Source organism: Acanthochromis polyacanthus, chromosome 8 (assembly GCF_021347895.1).
Source record: "Acanthochromis polyacanthus isolate Apoly-LR-REF ecotype Palm Island chromosome 8, KAUST_Apoly_ChrSc, whole genome shotgun sequence".
Taxonomy (NCBI): domain Eukaryota; kingdom Metazoa; phylum Chordata; class Actinopteri; family Pomacentridae; genus Acanthochromis; species Acanthochromis polyacanthus.
In genome coordinates, this window is record NC_067120.1 from 6,825,376 (window position 1) to 6,844,285 (window position 18,910).

Genomic DNA, 18,910 nt, shown 5'->3' on the forward strand with positions numbered 1-18,910 from the left:
TGAGGCAGTTGTTTTTTGTGCTGCAAGTTTCTTGAAATGTTGTTTACTTATGCAAATTAATGATGATCTAAATATGGAATACGCATACATTTGCAGAGCATAAATCTAAAAACAAATGAATAAAGACAAATACAAAGTACTTTTTCATTGTGCTGAGATATTAATACTGAGATTTTTACTGGGTGGATTATGGTATGTCCTTTTATCTCTATGAATCATAAAATATTGTCAACAGCCAGGTAAAACAAATAAAAAAGTAAGAAGAAAATGCTCTATAAATGACTGATCAATGAAACAAACTCATCTGTAAAAATTTTCTGGATATAGATAGGAATCAAACTAGGAGGTTTGATGAAAGAAAACTAATTTTATGAAAGCGGTCTTTAAGGATATGCATTGTAACAGCCCAATTTTATTATTAATATTATTATTTTTAAACCACTTTTCCTCACTAACATCATAGCTAACAGGTATGATCACGAAAGCTGCCCTGTTGAATACTTAGATTCAGCTCAATACTTTTTGTAACACAAGTTGTTTGAAGTTTTATGTTCAAACATGCAAACCAGATGATATCTAATTAAATATGTGCCTCATTTACAACAAATAGATAACCAACAGACCAATAAACTGTTTTAAAAATAAAAGTTAAAAAAATGTTGGAAGAGGAAGATATCCCAGAATGTAAAACCGGATGAAAAGAAAACAATATTTTTTGCTGTAAAGTCACTGTCATCTAAATAGACCAATTTTAGACACAAAAAGGAAGATATGAGACCTTAAAAGAACAGGGTTGAATATTTGCGTGCAAATCCTTTGAAATGTCAGACAGCTGAGACTCACAGTCACAAATAGACATCGCAGAACTAATTTTCACTTCTTCATTTTTTGGGTTTTTCTCCACAGTTTGGTCTCAGCAAGTGACTCACGTGTTCAGCTACACTGAGGTCAGGAGATGAAGTTGATCACGTCATCTCACTGTTAAAACTGTTATTAGGATGGCAGTTCTGCTTTGCTGTATTGAAATTGAGGTGCTGATGAATTAAGGATTCAACTCTCTCTCTGCTCTAGGTCTGCCAGCCATGGTGCACTGCAAAACGTTGAAATATAGTGATTAGAGGTGGAAAGATAAAACCAAAGCTTGCAGTGGTAAAAAACGTATAAATCTTATGACCCCGAACAAGTTTCCATTGTCCTTGTCGCATCGGTTGGCTGGTCCCTACAAAGAACTATGAGCAGCTGTAGGACAAGTAGGTTGGCAAATTCATGGTAGGAAGCATCTTTCTCATAAATGATATAAAAGCAGGAAATATATTATACAGCTGGGGCCAAAAATGACCCCACTCGGTCGCTTGAAGGTTAATTTGTGTAGAAATAAAACAAAACAAAAAGTCTTTAATGCTTTCTGACTGCAGTGTCCTCAAGTTGCAGATGCCTGACAGCTTCTCTAAAAGGCATTGCCTCCAAGTGGCCCGCTGCTGAGTGTGGTCTGTGAATTAGCTGCCAAACAGACACAGAGAGGTCACAACCCCTCTCCATCCTGACGTCACTATCGCTGGCTCCAGCAACTCCATTTCTATAGACCCACCAGGGGACTGCCAGTGTCGGATTGCCAGGTTCAAATCAATTAAGCACCAACACCGACGTCATCGCTACCTTTCGCCTTTTCACTGCTCAGCTCAGGCACAATAAAGTGGAAGTAGTTTGGAGTGAAACCCTGAATGTTCAATCTAGGTATTTGGAGAAATGAAAGACTTCTGCTCTTAAAGGGAACTAAATGCTTTCAGATCATTTTCCCTGCTGTGTTTTGACACAGCTTTTAATTTACTGAACCTAAAAGATACAGGATGAAAAGCTTTCATAATGTTCTCCAATATAATTTCAATGAAAGAGTATTGTTCTGCAGTGAGGTTACTTTAGTGTTTATTTGGAGTGTTTTTATTGGATTTCATTATTTCTGAGGAAGTGTGTGTCACCAGGCCTGTTCTTATAAAGGCCATTACAGAGACGCCTCATTTTCGCAGAAGACTGGAGTTCTTTGATGGCGAGACTTTGGCTGCGAATGAATGAAGCACATTTGGAGAGAACTGGCACAGATTCTACAGGGATAAGCTATAAGATGTGTTTGAGCATGTTGGGAGGGAAGAAAGCAGACAGAGGAAGAGAAGGCAAGATGAAGACAAAAAGAAGGAAGAGAGAGAGAACGAGAGAGAGGGCTTTATTGGTGGCAGTCTGGGTGAGTTTCTACAGGGTTAAAGGCTGTTGAAAGCACATTTTCCACCTCAGTCAGACAATAGAGTGTAGTAGTTACTAGAACAGAGCTCTCTGTTGTCCTCCGGTCCTTTCTGCTGTAATGGCACTTTAGCTACTGAGGACCAACAGCAAAACCCCAAAGAGTTATAAATATCAGCTGACATTCTGAATGATTCTAGGAAAACCACAGACAAAAGAGGCCAACAGATGTCGTGTTGAAGTTGCATTGTAATTGCATTTATTTCTCCAATAGATATTCACATTCATAGCAGTTTCACTACAGCAAAGAAACTCTTTCATCTCTACAGTCATGAAAGAAATAAATCACAAAGTGAAAATCAAGAACAACAAAGTAGCCTATAGTATATTATAGAATAAAAAATGAGAAACATTTTGTCATGAAAGGAAGTCTAATGATGCATTGTAACAGGCCTTCAAAAAAAAAACAGCAATCTAATTATTTGTAGGAACTTGGCTTTTCCCACAGTGACAAGCAAAAATAAAAGAAAAAATGGTGTTTTCATTGCTTGAAAAAGAAAGGATGACACTTTTAAGAAAGAGTTATACGTACAGGTCGGTAACACTTCAAGAGAAACGATTCTCACACGTTGATTTGTCACTTTCAAAACTTTTGTTTTCTCTCTCTTCAAAGGAAAAAAAATCAAGAAAAGGAAAATAAAGGAGCACATACTTCAGAGGATACAGTACACAACAATCCTTGGTTTTAAACACTGGAAGAGAGACAGACTGGCCTTAATGTGGGTACAGAAAAGTGCAGTGCACGGTAGATTGAGATTAACACTACAAAGAGAAGATGGGTATTTTACATACTTCTCATTAGCTCATTCTAATGATGCAGGACTGTCAGTTGCAGAAAATAAACAACACCTGGGTGTATAGTGAGCACTGTGGTAAAAGGATTCTTTTCAAGCTACTTGTCATGCATGAGTGAAGATATACAAACTTTTACAGCTCTTTGTTTCAAATGTCTCGGCTGCACGATGCTGAGCCACAGCGCATTAACAGCAAACGGTTCAAATCAAGCAAAAGAAACTGTAAATCAAAAGAAAATTTCTTCAGGGGACCACGTGAGGCTCTCTCTAGCTACTGGATCCAGCTCTTTGCTCGCTGTGAAGGCCAAAACCATACTGACCTCCCACAGCTCTCTCAGGTCCCTTTTGTCTGCACACACAAAGCTCAGAACAACAGTGCTGTTGACAGGCTGAGGTAAAGTGATGCTGCCTGCTGGCCTGCCATCTGTGGGGGGAACAGGATGGCAGCTAACAGGCCGGATGGAAAGAGTGTCTTCCCCTGTGTGTCATATTTCACCTCCTAACCTAATTCCAGCTACAATATCGCTCAACAATAACCTCCTTCCTAACTGGAAGGCCAGAAGCAATCCTGCACCGGCGAGAAGGCGACTATCACCTCCAAAACAAAAGGTTGTTAGACACACGAGAGGCCTGTAACGCTAATAAGTTACACTCGTTCAAATGAGCTCAGTTTTCGATTAAGCTTTGGTTATTTGTGCCCTTTGGAGGTGAAATAGAACCAATAATTAAAACTAAATCCTCCAAATAGGCACAACAACTAGTTTATCTCTTACTCTCAGACTTCACGTTCGAACATCAGAGAGACTTTTCTGAGTGTGAACTGGTCAAGAAAGCATTGCAAAAATACTTCTAAATAAAGCCTGTCTTCTGGTGTGGACCCACTACAACAAAAGTCAGAGGACAAAGTTAGCAGCGCTTACATAAATTGCCCACATAGTACGGATGAGTAAGACTGCTTGACTCAGTCTTGCCATCCCCTCATAGTTGTACTTGAGGCAGCGTACTAGAGTCAGTTGTGTTAACTAGCATCTCTACTTGTACTCCGCTAAGCCCTGATTAAAGACACAATAAACACAAATGTCTGCTAGCGAGCCTCTGTGGATGGCCGTCAGCACAAAGGCTCATCTTAAATGCTGGGGACTCTGCAGTGCTGGGAGGACAAATTAAAACATGGAACAGAAGACGAGTGGTCACATAGCCAGACTGATGAAACATTTCTGACTGACAAAGCAGAAAGATTGTGCTGACAAGCATGCTGACAGGCTGAAAGGAGATTGAGGAAGTATCGGGCAAAGAATAGCCACTTGGGCCGAGTGTCTTTCTTGGTCAAAGCATGAACTGCGTTGTTGATATTCAAAAAACCTTGAAGAGCGTCAACACCATGGTCTGCCTGCAGATCCGTCATGGTGGCTGATGTGGTGCATAAACACGATTTGATGCGTGTGTGGGTTTTTTTGTGCGTATGAGGGTATGTTACCGACAGCTCTTGGGGTCAATGACCCAGCAGAAGGAACCCACAACACGGGTTTGTTTCTTTTTCCACGCATGCCTATTTTATAAACAGATACTGTATTTAGCACACCTTTGGGTGTGTCTAGATTACACAACAATATCTCTCCCTTGTCACTGATTTCTCATCGTGATTAATACTTTTAATTCCTAGCACACTTTTGTAGTAAAACTCTTTCCTTTAAAATAACCTCTTAGTGGTGTTAATGCCACCGACATATACTTGGCATGAAATGATCACGACAAAAGTAAAGTCAAGATCTTCCAAAGTTTGGATCTGTCTACTCAAAGTTTTTCCTAACTGACAATACATGTGTGTTACAAAACAAAAGATACAGCTCTGAGGAGGATTTGGGGATGAAGACAGGTTTAAGAGCATCGTGAGAATACATTAAAATATCCAGTAGTGTGTCTACTCCGTATAAATTATGTCGGTTCGGTTCACAGCATTTCTGGCCTTGAATTGGTTCTGACTTGTCACATGCACACGTTCACTCAACACTCTCACACACACAGAAGCATCCATAAATGTAGACATCTGAAAGAAAAGGTTACAGAATAATTCTTAAATATTCAGTAAGACACTTCATTTTAAAATAAACTGTTTTCAGAGGGCGAGAGGAATGGAAGGTGAGAAGTGGAAATATGTGAGAGATGAAAGACAAAATATCAGCCGACCTGTCGGGGATTAGCTGTGGTGGATTAAAGCTGATGAAGTGTTTGGTGAGAAGGAATTATTAGGAATAATGGGATAACTGTTCCCTCACATGATCAGCCACGTCCCTTGTCTTCTTTTTCTTTTTTCTTCCTTTGGTCAGGCCACCCTGGGGATGTGTGCGTTTGTGTGCGTGTTTGTGTTCATGTCGTTATGACTGAGTGAATGCCTTGTGAGGCCCAGATAGACACACACAGCATCGGTAAACAGAAAAAAAAAGATTCCAGCTGGTAACAGCGTGAGTCGGCCGATCTCGTCCAGCAATAAGATCCCCGTGAACTTTTCCTAATAACTCCGACCAGCAGGAGCTGTAGGTGTCAGGTGTGTGTTGACGTTTGCACCCATGTTTCTTAACAAACGGCTGGCAGGCAAAACAAATACCTGGCAGGCCAAAAAGGAGAGTGAGGTGGAGTGTGCAGCATGTTATTATGTGTACAGTATAGTCTGCTGTGTTTACTGTGTTCTCTTTGTGATGGCAGGCCATTGACAGCAGTGTCAATAGGAGCGCAACAGGAAAGACCAAGCTTCCACAAACAACCTCCACCTCACTCTGGGCCATAGCATAAGTACTGGCTCACCAATGCCACAATACACAATGGTTTCTGTAGACACGCAACTTCCCCTTCCTGCCTTTCCACGTCACTGGTTTACTTTTTTGTCTGTCTGCCATTATTCTTCTGTACATCTTGCCATTCAAGGACATCTTAATAGAAAAAAGAAAGATTCAGTTCATCCAGAGAGACTGGTGGGATGTTAAATAGTGAGCGAACAAAGGCAGCGAGTGGAATGGAAGGGACTGAGGATGGTAAAACAGGAAGGAAAATATGCTCCTGACTTTGAGAATAGCACCCTTAATTCAAGGGAACACAGAGCAATGGAGAGTCAAAAACAAAACTGGGCAAACTACAAAAAAACAAAACAGCTCCCTTTTTTAACAAGGTACGAAGCAATTAAACACATTACAAACATATAATTGTAAATTGCATTACTGGACCACATGAAATAGACGTGTTTGCTGGGAGTCAGTGTGTGACCGTGTGTGAGAGGACTGTGTGGAAGGCGAGGTAAGAGTGTTAATCAAACACATAAATGCGCACACACAACATCACTCTCCCATACGCACTCCCTAAAGGTGACCAGCGACACGCTCCCGTTAAATTAAAACATAGCAGTTAAACTAAATGAATACTCTCTACATAGCAGATTATTATCACTACACTTGTCTCCATGGTAACTAGGTTGAGAGACAGCCTTTCTAGGTTCGGAAGAGGCAGGTAGGACTGTTGTCGGGAGAGGCTGAAGATGATCCCATCTTCTAGGTAAGAAGACACATGTGACACTACCATATTAGTGGGTGATAGCCATGTATAAACTGTGGTGGACCAGTTGCCATGGTGACGGCGGTCTGGGAGCGCCACGCTGAGATGAAGGCCGGGGGTCGGGGATCTGGCAGTGAGATGTGTCCATGATCACTCAGGGCCGGAGGGGGAGCAGCTGCCGCCATCCCAGCCTCATGCTCTTTGGAGACCGCAGCGCCTCATGTTCTCTTCCGCGCCACCTCCATGTCCTGGCACTCCACAGCGGACAGCGCTATGAGCATCTGGGCGGCGTAGTAGGTGGCCATGATGATGGCTCGCGAATGGGGCACGGGGAAGCAGAACTTGTTGACGGCGATGGTGAGGTCGGAGACCATGAAGAGCACGGCGCCGAGGCATGCCGACAGCTTGGTCCAGGTCCACAGGTCGTTGGTCAGCTGCAAGCCTGCGATGGCCCTCCAACCCATGAAGCCGATCAGGGCGATGTAGACGGCCACCAGGTAGGTGAAGGGACCGGACAGGTAGGGGTACAGCAGCATGTAGCTCAGAGAGGACATGGCAGTGATCACCAGGCCAGCATGCATGTTGAGGGGCTTCATCCCGAAGGCAGATGAGTAGAGGATATGGGTGATGGCAAACATCAGAAGGCCTGCGGGACAACATGTATGATTTACATCGAAATGGAACAACACAAGGTAGTATACCATCTATTAGAGCTCCAGCGATATATTTGGGCCATAATGCATTTTGTGATGACAACATACATAAACACCTGTTTTAGTAAGACGCTTGGGTTAGTTTAGAAAATTTGTTATCACATAGTTTGTCTAGTAGAGTGGAGGGAAGTATCCACTAGATCTGGGAATTTCCTGCATCCCATTCATTGTCTCTGTGAAACACACTGCATTGCATGCTGGTTCGGTTGTGGTGTGTTTCAAGCTGTGATCTGGTGTGTCTCCTCGGAGCGAACTGCAGCTCATTGCATAAAGTAGACTTCTACTTTATGCAAATTCGATGCGGCATGCGGAGGTCCGACGCATCGCAAAACTTTCGTCAAACGTCTAAACTATATGTCATAGAACTAAAACGAGGACAGAGTTGGCTACTGCACAGGTTATTTCTTGCCTCAAATGCTTTTAGAAATACTTTCGCTGAAATGTTTTTGAAATAAAAGAGAAAGTTTGCGACCAAGCCGCCATGTTGGTCCAGCTCTAAAGTCAGGAACACCGGCTACTGGCCTCAAGCACATGCCTACCAAATGGGTAATTTCCAGATGCGGTGCGGTCTGGAAGACATACCGGAAACTTGAAACACACCACAACCGGACCAGTATGCAATGCAGTGCATGGGAACTTGAAGTGGGATGCAGGAAACTGCAGGATCTAGTGAACACGTACTTTCAGGAGATGGTGGTGTGGAGTCAAGTTGTGTATTCGCAGTAAGTTGCTAACCTCATTTGTAAAATACATTTCTGGAAAAAATAACCCAATAATTTTCTCTTTTCAGTAAAACTCTAATATACTCTCTTGAATAGAAACAATATCAGCCAATATATTGGTATGGAATATTGCTCGAGTTTTTCTATTTCTGTATGTAATCTAAATTAAAGCCAAATACTAAAACAATGATCCAAAGCCAGAGGACAGCTAAAAAAATTAACTCATCTAAGTTATTAGAAATTAAATTAGAATTTAGTCTCATTAAAATTTGTCTGTTATTTTATACATTTTGGCCTGTGTTTCTACTGGTTATCATTACTTTGTATTTAACAGGAAAAAAACATGAGTAGTTTGGATCTTTATCTAGAGGTGAAATATAAAAAAAAATAGCCCCCAAATACTTTGAAATAATGTGTGATTTTATTGGAAAACTTGTGTTTACTACATGAAGTACAGCCGGTCAAAACCAAGAGTTGTCTGTCAACCATAAAGGATGTTTTTGAGAGTTAGGGCTAAAAAATCTGTTACTCATGTTTTTTCTTTCCTTGTCCATGTTTGTTTAACTTGAAGGGGTTTATTGAAAACCTGTGCGATCGCCTGGTCTGTCCTTTTTAACTTCTTTACAGTGCTTTCATGGGGACAGCTATACTAGTACTAATATCAGAGATGACCCAAATCCCCTAAATCAGATCCAAGCTTGTCACAGGATTGTAAAATCCAATTAAAAACATTAAAACCAATCAAGATAACTGTTACAAAGTGACTCGGCATAAAGTTTCCCCTCACCGTGGACGAAGTAGCCCTGCTCCTGCCAGATTAGAAAGGCATCACCCAGCGCAGAAAAGATGAGACCAGCCAGGATCTTGCGGGCGCTGGAGTGAGCACCGAGGAAGCTGAAGCCGTGGGCCAGCAAAAACACCCACAGGCAGAAGATGGGCAGACATTTGATCAGGGCGCTGAACCAGGATGGGCTGGAGGTGGGCAGCCATAGGACAAAGTAAACGCAGGTTGCCTTGAAGAATGGCACCAGCTTAGGGCCTTCACTCTTGACCTGAAAACAGATTTAATATTCACATTATTAACTGAGTCGTGGTCGGGTGCACTTAGGATCTTGTAACTGATTTTATCTCATGGCTGAAGGCAGGAAATGCATCACAGTCAGTCAAAACAATGAACATGTTGTGTGTTGGAGGTACAGAATCTGATTTTTAAACTGGAAGGAGAAACACGAGCCGCAAGTTTTTGAGCTTGGACAGGCACAGTCTTCTTTTTTGGCTTTGTGTGGTCATTATTTTATCGCCATCAGCCATGCTCACGTGTGTTTTATGGATGAAACTAAACTTTGTTCCAGAAGGGGAAATGCAAGAAGCTCCCACACTGTTCCTTTGACTCCAAGTAACCTTTTTAATTTCTTCTTTCCTTCCTCACTTGTCACCTTGTGTCACGCTCCTCTGCCTGCAGCGAGCCGGCTCATCAGCCGAAGGACTTACGGCCGTGTGGAACAACACAGCCGGTGCAAATCAGTAATCAGTGCAGCATAAAGCCTGGCACTCTCCACCACACTGACGCTGCATTATTAACTCACACTCCCCGCCACGCCATGCACTCTGCTACCTGCTCCATGCCGTTGCTGTCTCTTAGACGTTCCCCCCTGGACTCTGCTTCCCTCCTGGATCATTACTCTACGCCCCGCACCTCGGACCCCGTTGCTTCCCCTCTGGATACCTTGCCAGCTCCCAGCCATCATTTCACTCCCCACCTGCTCAGCCTACTCAGCCTTCTCCCATCCTCCATAACCTGGACTAACTGTAAGCCACCTTCCCCTCACTTCAGTTAGTTTATTTAGCTTTACTTTGGCCTTCGGGTCCATCCTTGTTTAGTTAGTTCTGCTTTATTCTATAGCTTTTCCTCAGCCCTCTGGCCCTCCTTTAGTTGGTCAATTTGGTTTAGTTTTCCCTCCTGCCTTTTTTCCCTCCCGCTTTATTTATTATGAATTTCTGTTGATCTATTTTCTGTAATTTAATTAAAACTCTTATTAATTCATCCTGTTGTCCACACCTGCTGCATGGGTTCACACACCCTAATTCATGACACCTTGTTTTTCCAGTTCCTCCTCTGCTTCACCTTTTTTGTTAGTGTGTGAAGTGTGCAGCGTGTAAGGCTCAAGTTCTTCTTTCCAACTGTGTTTCCACTCATATTTCTTTCTGTCTAAATAGTTGGGGCCCAGCAGGGTCACAAAAAGGCAAAAACAGCGCTGGTAGAACAGGATTTCACAACACCTCTGGAATTACAGTCCACCAATAATTCTGAGAATCACTCTTGAGGCAGAAGGCCCAAGGGATTAAAAGACAGAGCAGACAATTGGTTGAGTTGGGAGGGAGAGAAAATGAGTGAAGGTTTAGTGGAGCTGAGATCACTGGATGAGAGATCAGGAAATTCAAGTAAGACTGGGAAAGGAGGCGGAAGAAGGGGAAAGATTTAAATAGAATGGGGAAGAAATGCTGATGTTATGCATCAGATAAGTATATTTCTAGTAACTACTTTTCATTTTGCTAGTAAAGAGATGCAAATTTTGATTGTGAAATTAACTAAAGACGAGAAGAAGGCAAAAAGAAAGAAAAGTGACCCTTTGGAAAAGCGAGACGGGGAGTGAGTTAGATCAACATTCAGGTGAATGAGGGATCATGGGAGGTTACTCTTCCAGAGGAGGGATAAAAGTGCACAACTGCTCAATACAATAGCAGACCAAATTACAGTACAGGATCAAGTACAATGTTTGAGTGACCTCAGGCCTGCCCTGGTGTACCTGATACGACAGCCTGCAGGAAAACAACAGGGATCTGGCAGGCAAGTTGGCCAAAAACATGCTCAGGCAAAATTAGGGAATAAAAAAAACGACTATTGCCTGGGTAGTCCATTACTGAGCCGGCAGGATGCTGAGAAGTTTATTCACATGTTTGCCTGAAGCACACCAGACTACAGTAATGCACTTTAGGCCGTTTTTTCTAAAGAAGTCTACAGAAAAGCCACAATGTATTCAACATTCTTGTGCATAGACCAAAACTGAAAACCAAAAACACATCATTTCAGGTTTAGCTGAGCTGCACCGGCTCTCTATATCATTAAGACCTGATTGTAGAGTATCTGAAATGACTACCGACACCCTGTTGTTTTGCTCAGAAGATCTTCCAGTTTGGGTTTGGTAGACTGAGAACCAAAAACTGGACAATTCATTTTCAACAACGCTCTCACACTGCAGAAAAAACATTTCCAAATGTATCAAAAAGTTTCAGTGAACATTTAGTGGACATTTAAAGAGTTCTGATAGCTTAAAACATAAGCTTGAGTTTAGCTAGTTTTCCTAACTTGCAATGTTTCACTGTCTACATCTGGCATTCATCTTTCATGTAGTTTCTATGAGTGGTGTTACTTTTATTTTTCAGTCTTTCTTGCAATAGTGTACCTTTTATTACATTTGTCACTTCATATCTTTATACTGTAAAGCACTTTTAAGTAGATTCTTTATATACAACACAAGTTACAACCATGATTTCTGTGTGACTATACTATATCTGTGTGTATATCACATTTTCTCATTTATCTCATCCAAATACAGGCTGTTTCAGTCACTTTTCTTTTTGAGTTCAGACTTCCTAATAACAGTAATATCAGGTTTGAGATTGTCTGCTCTGATAAAGTTGAGATAAGCATTAAAATAAGTTGGTAAGTTATGACTTTTATGGACAAGAGGGCCTCTAGCATTCTGCTCAAATATCCATTTCAGATACTATCACCCTCTTCCAGATGCAAGTAGATGAGAGGAATTTTGGACTCAGGCAAAGTTAAAGCTAGGTGTTTAATGGCTACTAATGCACACCTCTTTTCACCATTATGCACTTTGCTGTGTGTGAGTGTACGGTGAGCTTATCTGTCCCATTAAAGCTGCTGTCCGGAGTTTGAATCGCAGCGTCTCCCAAAACACTGTTGGTCCCACCCTCCCTCTGATTTCGCCCCTTTATTTGTGCACGCGCGCAGTACATGAGAGAAGTGCCCGGAGTGCTGCAGCATCTTGCCTGTTTTGCTGTTTTCCCCTCTTCTGCATTTAGTACATTTAGTAAATAATAAAGGAATTACGTTAGAATGCTGTATTGAGTCTAACTTGTCCTAATACCAAAATAACATGAATCTGCTAGGACGAACGAGTAAAGTTTCAATATGTGATTACACTCGTGTATCCCTCTCGATGACGTTGTTTATCAAACTTAGTGCATTTACGCGTGTATATGTGTTACATTGTTTATTTATTTCTATCTAGAGTTCAGAATTGCATGACTCCTCTGACGAAGAGTATGTCCCAGACGCCCCAACATCTTCCTCCAGAGGTCGGGCATCTAAACGAAGCCGTCAGGCGGGCTATGGAGGCCGTGGTCGGGGAGCGACGCGAGCACCCCGAGCCAAAAAACGTCCTGCAGTCTCTTGGCCTGACAAGCCGTGGGATTGGTAACTTTTCTGGAAGTTGCTGATCCCTGATGCTCTCTCCTCCACAACCAAAACAAATGTGAGCGCGGTTGCGTAGTGCGTAGCTCGCCCACCTCTGCATGGGCTTGCTTGCTGTGCGCGTAACCGTTGATTGACAGCATGACAAAGCTGAAGCTCGAACTTGATTGGTCGGCAGCAACCGGCGCTTTTTGGAATAACATGGGGGTCTATGAGAGGAAGGCGGAGCTCAGGAATAAATTTTCATATCGCGTTATACTAACTTTATATTATAGTATCGAACTAGACTAACACATTTAAGCTTTGTTAAAAAATGATACATAAATTGAAAACAAACGGAAACTCCGGACAGCAGCTTTAAGGCCAAATGGGTGCCAAGCACAGGAGACAACCTGGCAGCATTTCCAGTCCAGCCACTATTAAAACCTTGTTTGTCAAGCCAGTGGGTGCGACTTGAGCACAGGACACAAGAAAACACCGCATATTTTTGTTGTAGTGATGGTATTCAAGGACTGGTTCATTACAACACAGATGGACACACAGATAATGCGCAGTGAAAATACTTTGCCTGAGAGCCGTGGGCCAGTGTCATAAGATAGTTTGATTGTTATCTGTGGATGTGGGCCCTACTAAAAGAGCTTGAAGTAGAAGAGAGGTGAGACTGAAACAGCACTGATTAAATGGGAAACACTGGTGGAACTCTTCAACTCTTGGGATTTACACTTTAAAATCTTCCAAGAGGTATATAAATCAAATATGCACCTCAATTTAGCTTAATGTTCAATGAAAGGAATTGGATGAATCTAAATTATGATGGGGCCTGGTGTTAAAATATTATTGCTTTTGCCATATCATCTCCCACCACTGATGAAAGATTTCCCTTTCCCATTAACCTAAAAAGTAATCGCAGCAAGTTGTTCCATCAAGAAGGCGTAATTGCTGCTGGAATTCACAAACTGCTCCATGGTGGTTCTAATGGTTTTATTTCTCTCAGGATCAGCCAGGGCCTTATTGTACTCCACTTACACTGACTGAGGAATTAGTTTGTCTGTGGGGACACTAAAGGACATTAATGATGGTGGACAGTCATGTGTGACAGCTGGCTGCTGTGATCATTGAATAGAAGAGAGGAAAAAAAGATACAGAGTACGTACTGCCTTATTTGAGAACCAAACAAAATGAGCTAAATGTTATCATGTATCTATCTGAATGATCACATTATAAATAAAAGACTGTTTGCTAAAGCATTGTACTTCATGCAGCCGACTGAGTGTAAACACCTCCCTCTGTCTCCTGTTTAACCATAACACAGTTAATGATTGACTGCATTTGCCAGGTTACTAACAAGTAATACATTGTTGTTCAAAAGATGGAATGACTCCCCTTTCCAGTGTCCAAAACCAAAGAAATAACTTTACCAAACAGGAGATTCTTACTTGATGCTGTGCTTCTTAAACTACAATTCAATGTACAAGTGGTGTGGAATCAGTCGAGGAAAAATGACACTGATCTGCATATTTTCTGTGATCTAACTGCCAGCAGCTTCTCTGAACCAGGACTCAGTTCAGGACGACGGATCACCACTTGCAGAGTGACAGAAACATGATACACGGAAAGATTTAAAGACCTGCAAACTCCTGCGTACTCAAACTGTAACATAAGTATGGACCTGGCAGCCACAGCTGACATGTACGTCATATGATAACGGCATTTCTGCATAGCATCGCACACCGTTTCCTTCCACCTTACAGAGGTCATTTGTGGACAAGTAGAACAGCGTAGCACAGCCCAGAGGAACACTATCCAGACCTCAGGGGCATCAACCTCGGTAACAGACCCTATGTAGGAGCCATAAATGAATTGTTTTATTGTATTGTTAAGGGGCATTTTAATTGTTGTTTCAGTTTGTTTGGTTATGATACTCAGGCGTATGGGTTCTGAAAAGTGTCTTGAGACAATTTGACCTGTAATTGGCACTATATACATAAAACTGAATTGAATTGCTATCATGTTGAATAGAGGGATAGCGGGTCACTTGAAAATGGGCATGGATAATTAATATATTCACCTGCTCACCTGTCTTGACTTTCTTATTGCTCGAGAGAGGGTGAGCTGGGTCACTGTATTTTTTGTTGACCACTATTTTTCTTTGATTACTTTGATTACAACTTTGTGGATGTTATCATGAGTTGATTATCTCTTTTCTTTAATAAAAGGTTAAATACATTCTTTGGAAATCTCCGTGGATTCTTTTGTTTAGTCAAACATTCCCAGCCTCAGTCTTCAGCAACTCTTGTTTGTTGAAGTCGCTACACCCTATCTGTTGTATTATAAAAACACATTAATTTTTGACAAGTTCAGGAAAACACTTACTCGTGACATGTCCCTACAATGTTATCAATAAAGCCAGAAATCAAAGGAAATCTCCAGCTGTATGTCTGAGCTACAGCAGGTACTTCCTAACAAGTCCACACCTGCAAAAGAAGATTCTAGTCTGAGTGTGTGTGCTCTGAGCAGTTAATTCTACATCATGTGGAAGAAGACAAAGTTGATAAATTCCCTTGAGAGCACAACAATCTGTTCACCAGATGGCACAGAGAGTGGCAGTGTTTATCAAAACCTAGACTAAAGACAGAAAAATATACAATATTTAGATGTAACAACGGAGCGAGAGCAGCATTTCTAGAATAGAACAGAATTTAGATTAGAAGAGAATAGAATACAATAGCTTTATTGTCATCATGCATGGGGCATGACGGCTGCACTGAAACAAAGGAAATTAACAACAATAAATAAGAAAACTGAACTATATTAAGAATTCCAACATATGCCAAAGAGGCAAGATATATACAGTACAATGAGGAGGTAATGAGATCGAATAAAAACCAAGAAAAATAGAATAAATACGGGCAGGAGATTGCACATGAGCAGCATCTGAGTTGAGAAGTCTGATGGACCATGAGTAAAAACTGTTTCTCAGCCTGCATGTCCTACTTTTTAGTGCATTTGATGGGGTAGTTATAACTTTTAGTGATACTTTTTTTCTCTGAGTAGAGATATCTACTTTTTGAAATGTTGTAACTCTGCTCAATAGATCAATGAATTGAAAAAAAAAAAAGCAAATTAAACACAAAATGGTTACTTCTATCTGTGTGACATCTGGCAATGATCACAAAGTCCAGCTTATTTTGTTCTTTAAACAACAACGAAGGGGAAACAGCACTGCCTAAAACTATTTTTTATCCCAACGCAAACCTCTACAAACCTCTTCCCTACTTGAGCGAAGCCGGGACCTGCCCAGCATCCTCATCACTGAGGCAACTAGTCTGTATGGCAAGCATTCCTCCACACAGGCTCCTCTCAAAGACTACACATCAGGGTTTACTACAGGCCAAGTTACACCACACCATCCTCCGTGGCCCCTGCAGATGGGATAAAATTTCATAGCAGCTCTGTCAAAGTAAGAGGATGCTGGTGCCGGTTAAATTATTCACGCAGCTATCATTTTTATTGTCAGAATGGACAGTTTCCTTGTCAGGTCGATTATGGAGCTAATGGATAGCCTAAACGATAGAGTCTACATAAAGCACAGCCTAAGCAAAGGAGATGAAAGAAACACAGCCAGCCACGGTTGCTTGGCGCATGCGTTACTGAAGGGTACAGGAAAGGGGGAGAAAAAAGACAAAAAAGGTCGTCACATGACAGTTTTTTTTCTCTTTGGAAATTTGTGGAAGCGTCTTTATGTTCGTGGAATATCGACGAGAAATAAAGTGAAGAGTAGCTGCTGTGTGAAAATGACAGAACTTCCTGCATTCCAATATGCTGCTAAATAACGAGGAAACAAGACGCGTGTTTAAAGGGGCTGAGCGTTTATAATTCAGCGAACAGGCACTCGAATTTACTGGCAATTAAATGATTGCCGACAGCCATGCACTGGCCTTTCGAGAAAAAGTATGAAAAGCTACGAATAGCACAGAACATACACCAATAAACGCTGAATTAGTAACCCGAGTCAGTCAATGCTGGAGGCTGATAGAAACATTATTATGGATGTTATCTTCCGAAGTGTCGTTATCATGTAACTAGCTAAACTAGCTGCTATTAATAATGTTTGTTTCTTAACGCTGATACTCACCACTGTTACCGGAGAAACCATGTCTCCCTTCGTGCTGCCCGTGTCGGCTAAAAAAACGGCAAATAAATTCGTTTCTGTCCTCTTGTTTATGTTGTACTGTGAGAGAGATGCCGATTGTTTTTGTCCTCGATCCGGTGGGCGGTCCGGCGGAGGGTACGTAGCGGTAGTTGTTAACCAATCGGAGCAGAGAGTGGTCGCATAGGAGGCGGACAGTTTAGTTTGATCCAATAGAAGCCGAGAATGCACTATATAGGAGGCGGGCCAAGACGCCAGGAACCCCCCTGATAGGAGGAGTCAAGGTGCTGTTTACATATTGGAGCAGATGGCCTGTATTTACATTTTACAGAAATGCAGCTCATTGGTATGATGTGTCGAGCTTATCTTTGATTATGCGACGAAAATCCAGTGAAAACGGGTCAGATCAGACGTTAGAATCAAACATAAAGCCTAGCAAATATCTATATGAGAAAAATGTTGCTCTTTTCTAGCTATTAATACAGATTCAGGATCTTCCTTTGGACCTCTCATCACTTGGAGTTCTTGATGCTATAGAAGAACAGAATCAGGATTCATTTTATTGCCAAGCTGGTTTTCATATACAAGCGCTTGGTGTTTCGATGCATAACAGTAAATACTGAAAAGTAGAACATCTAAAGAATAATAAACGATTTGTAAAAAAGCAAGGGTTTCAAGCAAAATAGACTTTAAGTGTAATATGACAAATAAAAAGCAAGTGTTATAAGTCAATAAAAAGCAATTATAAAGTAATAAACTAATCAAAATATTTACAAATCTAAATGAGACAGCTACTGGATTGCACAACAATGTCTGAATCATTCACTTGGGAATGTGAAAGTGTGAATATCCTCACTCTGCTTGACTCGATATGATCAAGACACAATCCCTGGATAAATGATATACACATCCATACCATGGAAGTGCTCCTTTGATTGGACTGTTAGTGGTATTCTGCTTGACTCTGATCAGGGGTCGTCAAATACGATGGATATGCACGTTAAGTTCAAAACAGTGCCATTAAACAATGATAATTTTTCTTTTTTAAAAAAAAAAAAACAACCTAATAGCAGGCCATCACTTTCATTCTGTGCAATTCCACAAATGAGTTGAAAATAACCGTTTTACTCATATATTGTCTAAATTTTAATGTTAGTTTGAGTATTTATTTTTACTTAATTTACTACACTGCATGTGCAAGCAATATGTATATCTCTTGCCAGTTAACTTTATATATTTAGAAAGAAATATTTTGCGAAAACCCATTATGTAAAACAAGTATGTTATTTCTGTCACTCCAACCCAAAGAGAGACCCTCTGCACAATGACTGCATATATTTTAATAAAGTACATTTAGCTCAAGATATTTGACACTTTAATATCTATATTATAGTCTTCATTTTAGGATTTTGGCGTGTTGGAGAACTCTACACTGTAACTTTCACCAGCTGAAACCATGCAGTTCTCTTGCAAACTACCTCAGACATGAAAGGAATTAAATGCTTATTTTATAAAGGGACAAATTACACGAATCACACTTGTACAATAGCTATGACGACTCACAGTTCTAGAGTATTCTAGATATGTACAATAGTGGCGACATCATGTGGTCTACAGCTGTCAGAGATCTTTTTGAACGGACATTGCGTAAGGAAACTGGGGGAGGAACGGCGGAAAGTGCTAGGAATACATTAGACTTGAGTAATACATGTTATCAACTGAGTGGATTTAACGTGAAGTCCTAAATCCCCTTAATTTGCTTTAGACATTCAATGCAATTCTTGATAATGCTTAAAGTGTATACCAAAACAGATTAAATTAACGTTTCTCCTTTTTATTTTAAACAGTAACCCTCGTCTCTGCCTCGCTCCAACTTCCCCACGCTTCATTATCAATTAAGATCATTGATGTATTAGCTGTATTAGCAGCCTACACCTATAGTCAAGATAGATAACCTCCTCGACAGCCATGAATCCACATGAGGGCAGGTGGAGCGTGGCCACGGTGTCATCACAAACACGAACAAGCAAGTAAATAAAATAAAAATTCAAAAATTTTACCTCATTATCGTCACTCGGCTTGACAAAATCCTCAAAATCCGAACGAGTGAGGTTGTAAGAGTAAAGCAGTTCCCTGTCTTGACGTGTTTGTTGACTGTCTCTTACAAAGACGGAAGTACGCAGAAGTACTTCATCTCA

The 18,910-nt window shown here is 41.2% G+C and overlaps 1 protein-coding gene across 1 annotated transcript; it reads right to left on the reverse strand.

The window, feature by feature from the left end:
- Positions 1-2,468: 2,468 nt before the first annotated feature.
- On the reverse strand, positions 2,469-16,845 carry tmem86a (transmembrane protein 86A). Its single transcript, XM_022193932.2, has 3 exons — positions 16,698-16,845; positions 8,852-9,116; positions 2,469-7,275 (listed from the first exon to the last, which is right to left on the reverse strand). Exons 1-3 carry the CDS (start codon positions 16,716-16,718, stop codon positions 6,848-6,850), a joined length of 714 nt encoding a protein of 237 aa, XP_022049624.1. The 5' UTR covers positions 16,719-16,845; the 3' UTR covers positions 2,469-6,847.
- Between the last annotated feature and the right edge of the window lie 2,065 nt (positions 16,846-18,910).

What these genes read in the sequence shown, in the direction of transcription:
- tmem86a (XM_022193932.2), bottom strand. Translation starts at nt 16,718, where the DNA reads ATGGTTTCTCCGGTAACAGTG. An exon ending in TGGTTTCTCCGGTAACAGTG is followed by an intron (nt 9,117 to 16,697) that starts GTGAGTATCAGC and finishes ATCTGTTTTCAG; the next exon opens with GTCAAGAGTGAAGGCCCTAA. An exon ending in GCAGGGCTACTTCGTCCACG is followed by an intron (nt 7,276 to 8,851) that starts GTGAGGGGAAAC and finishes GTTGTCCCGCAG; the next exon opens with GCCTTCTGATGTTTGCCATC.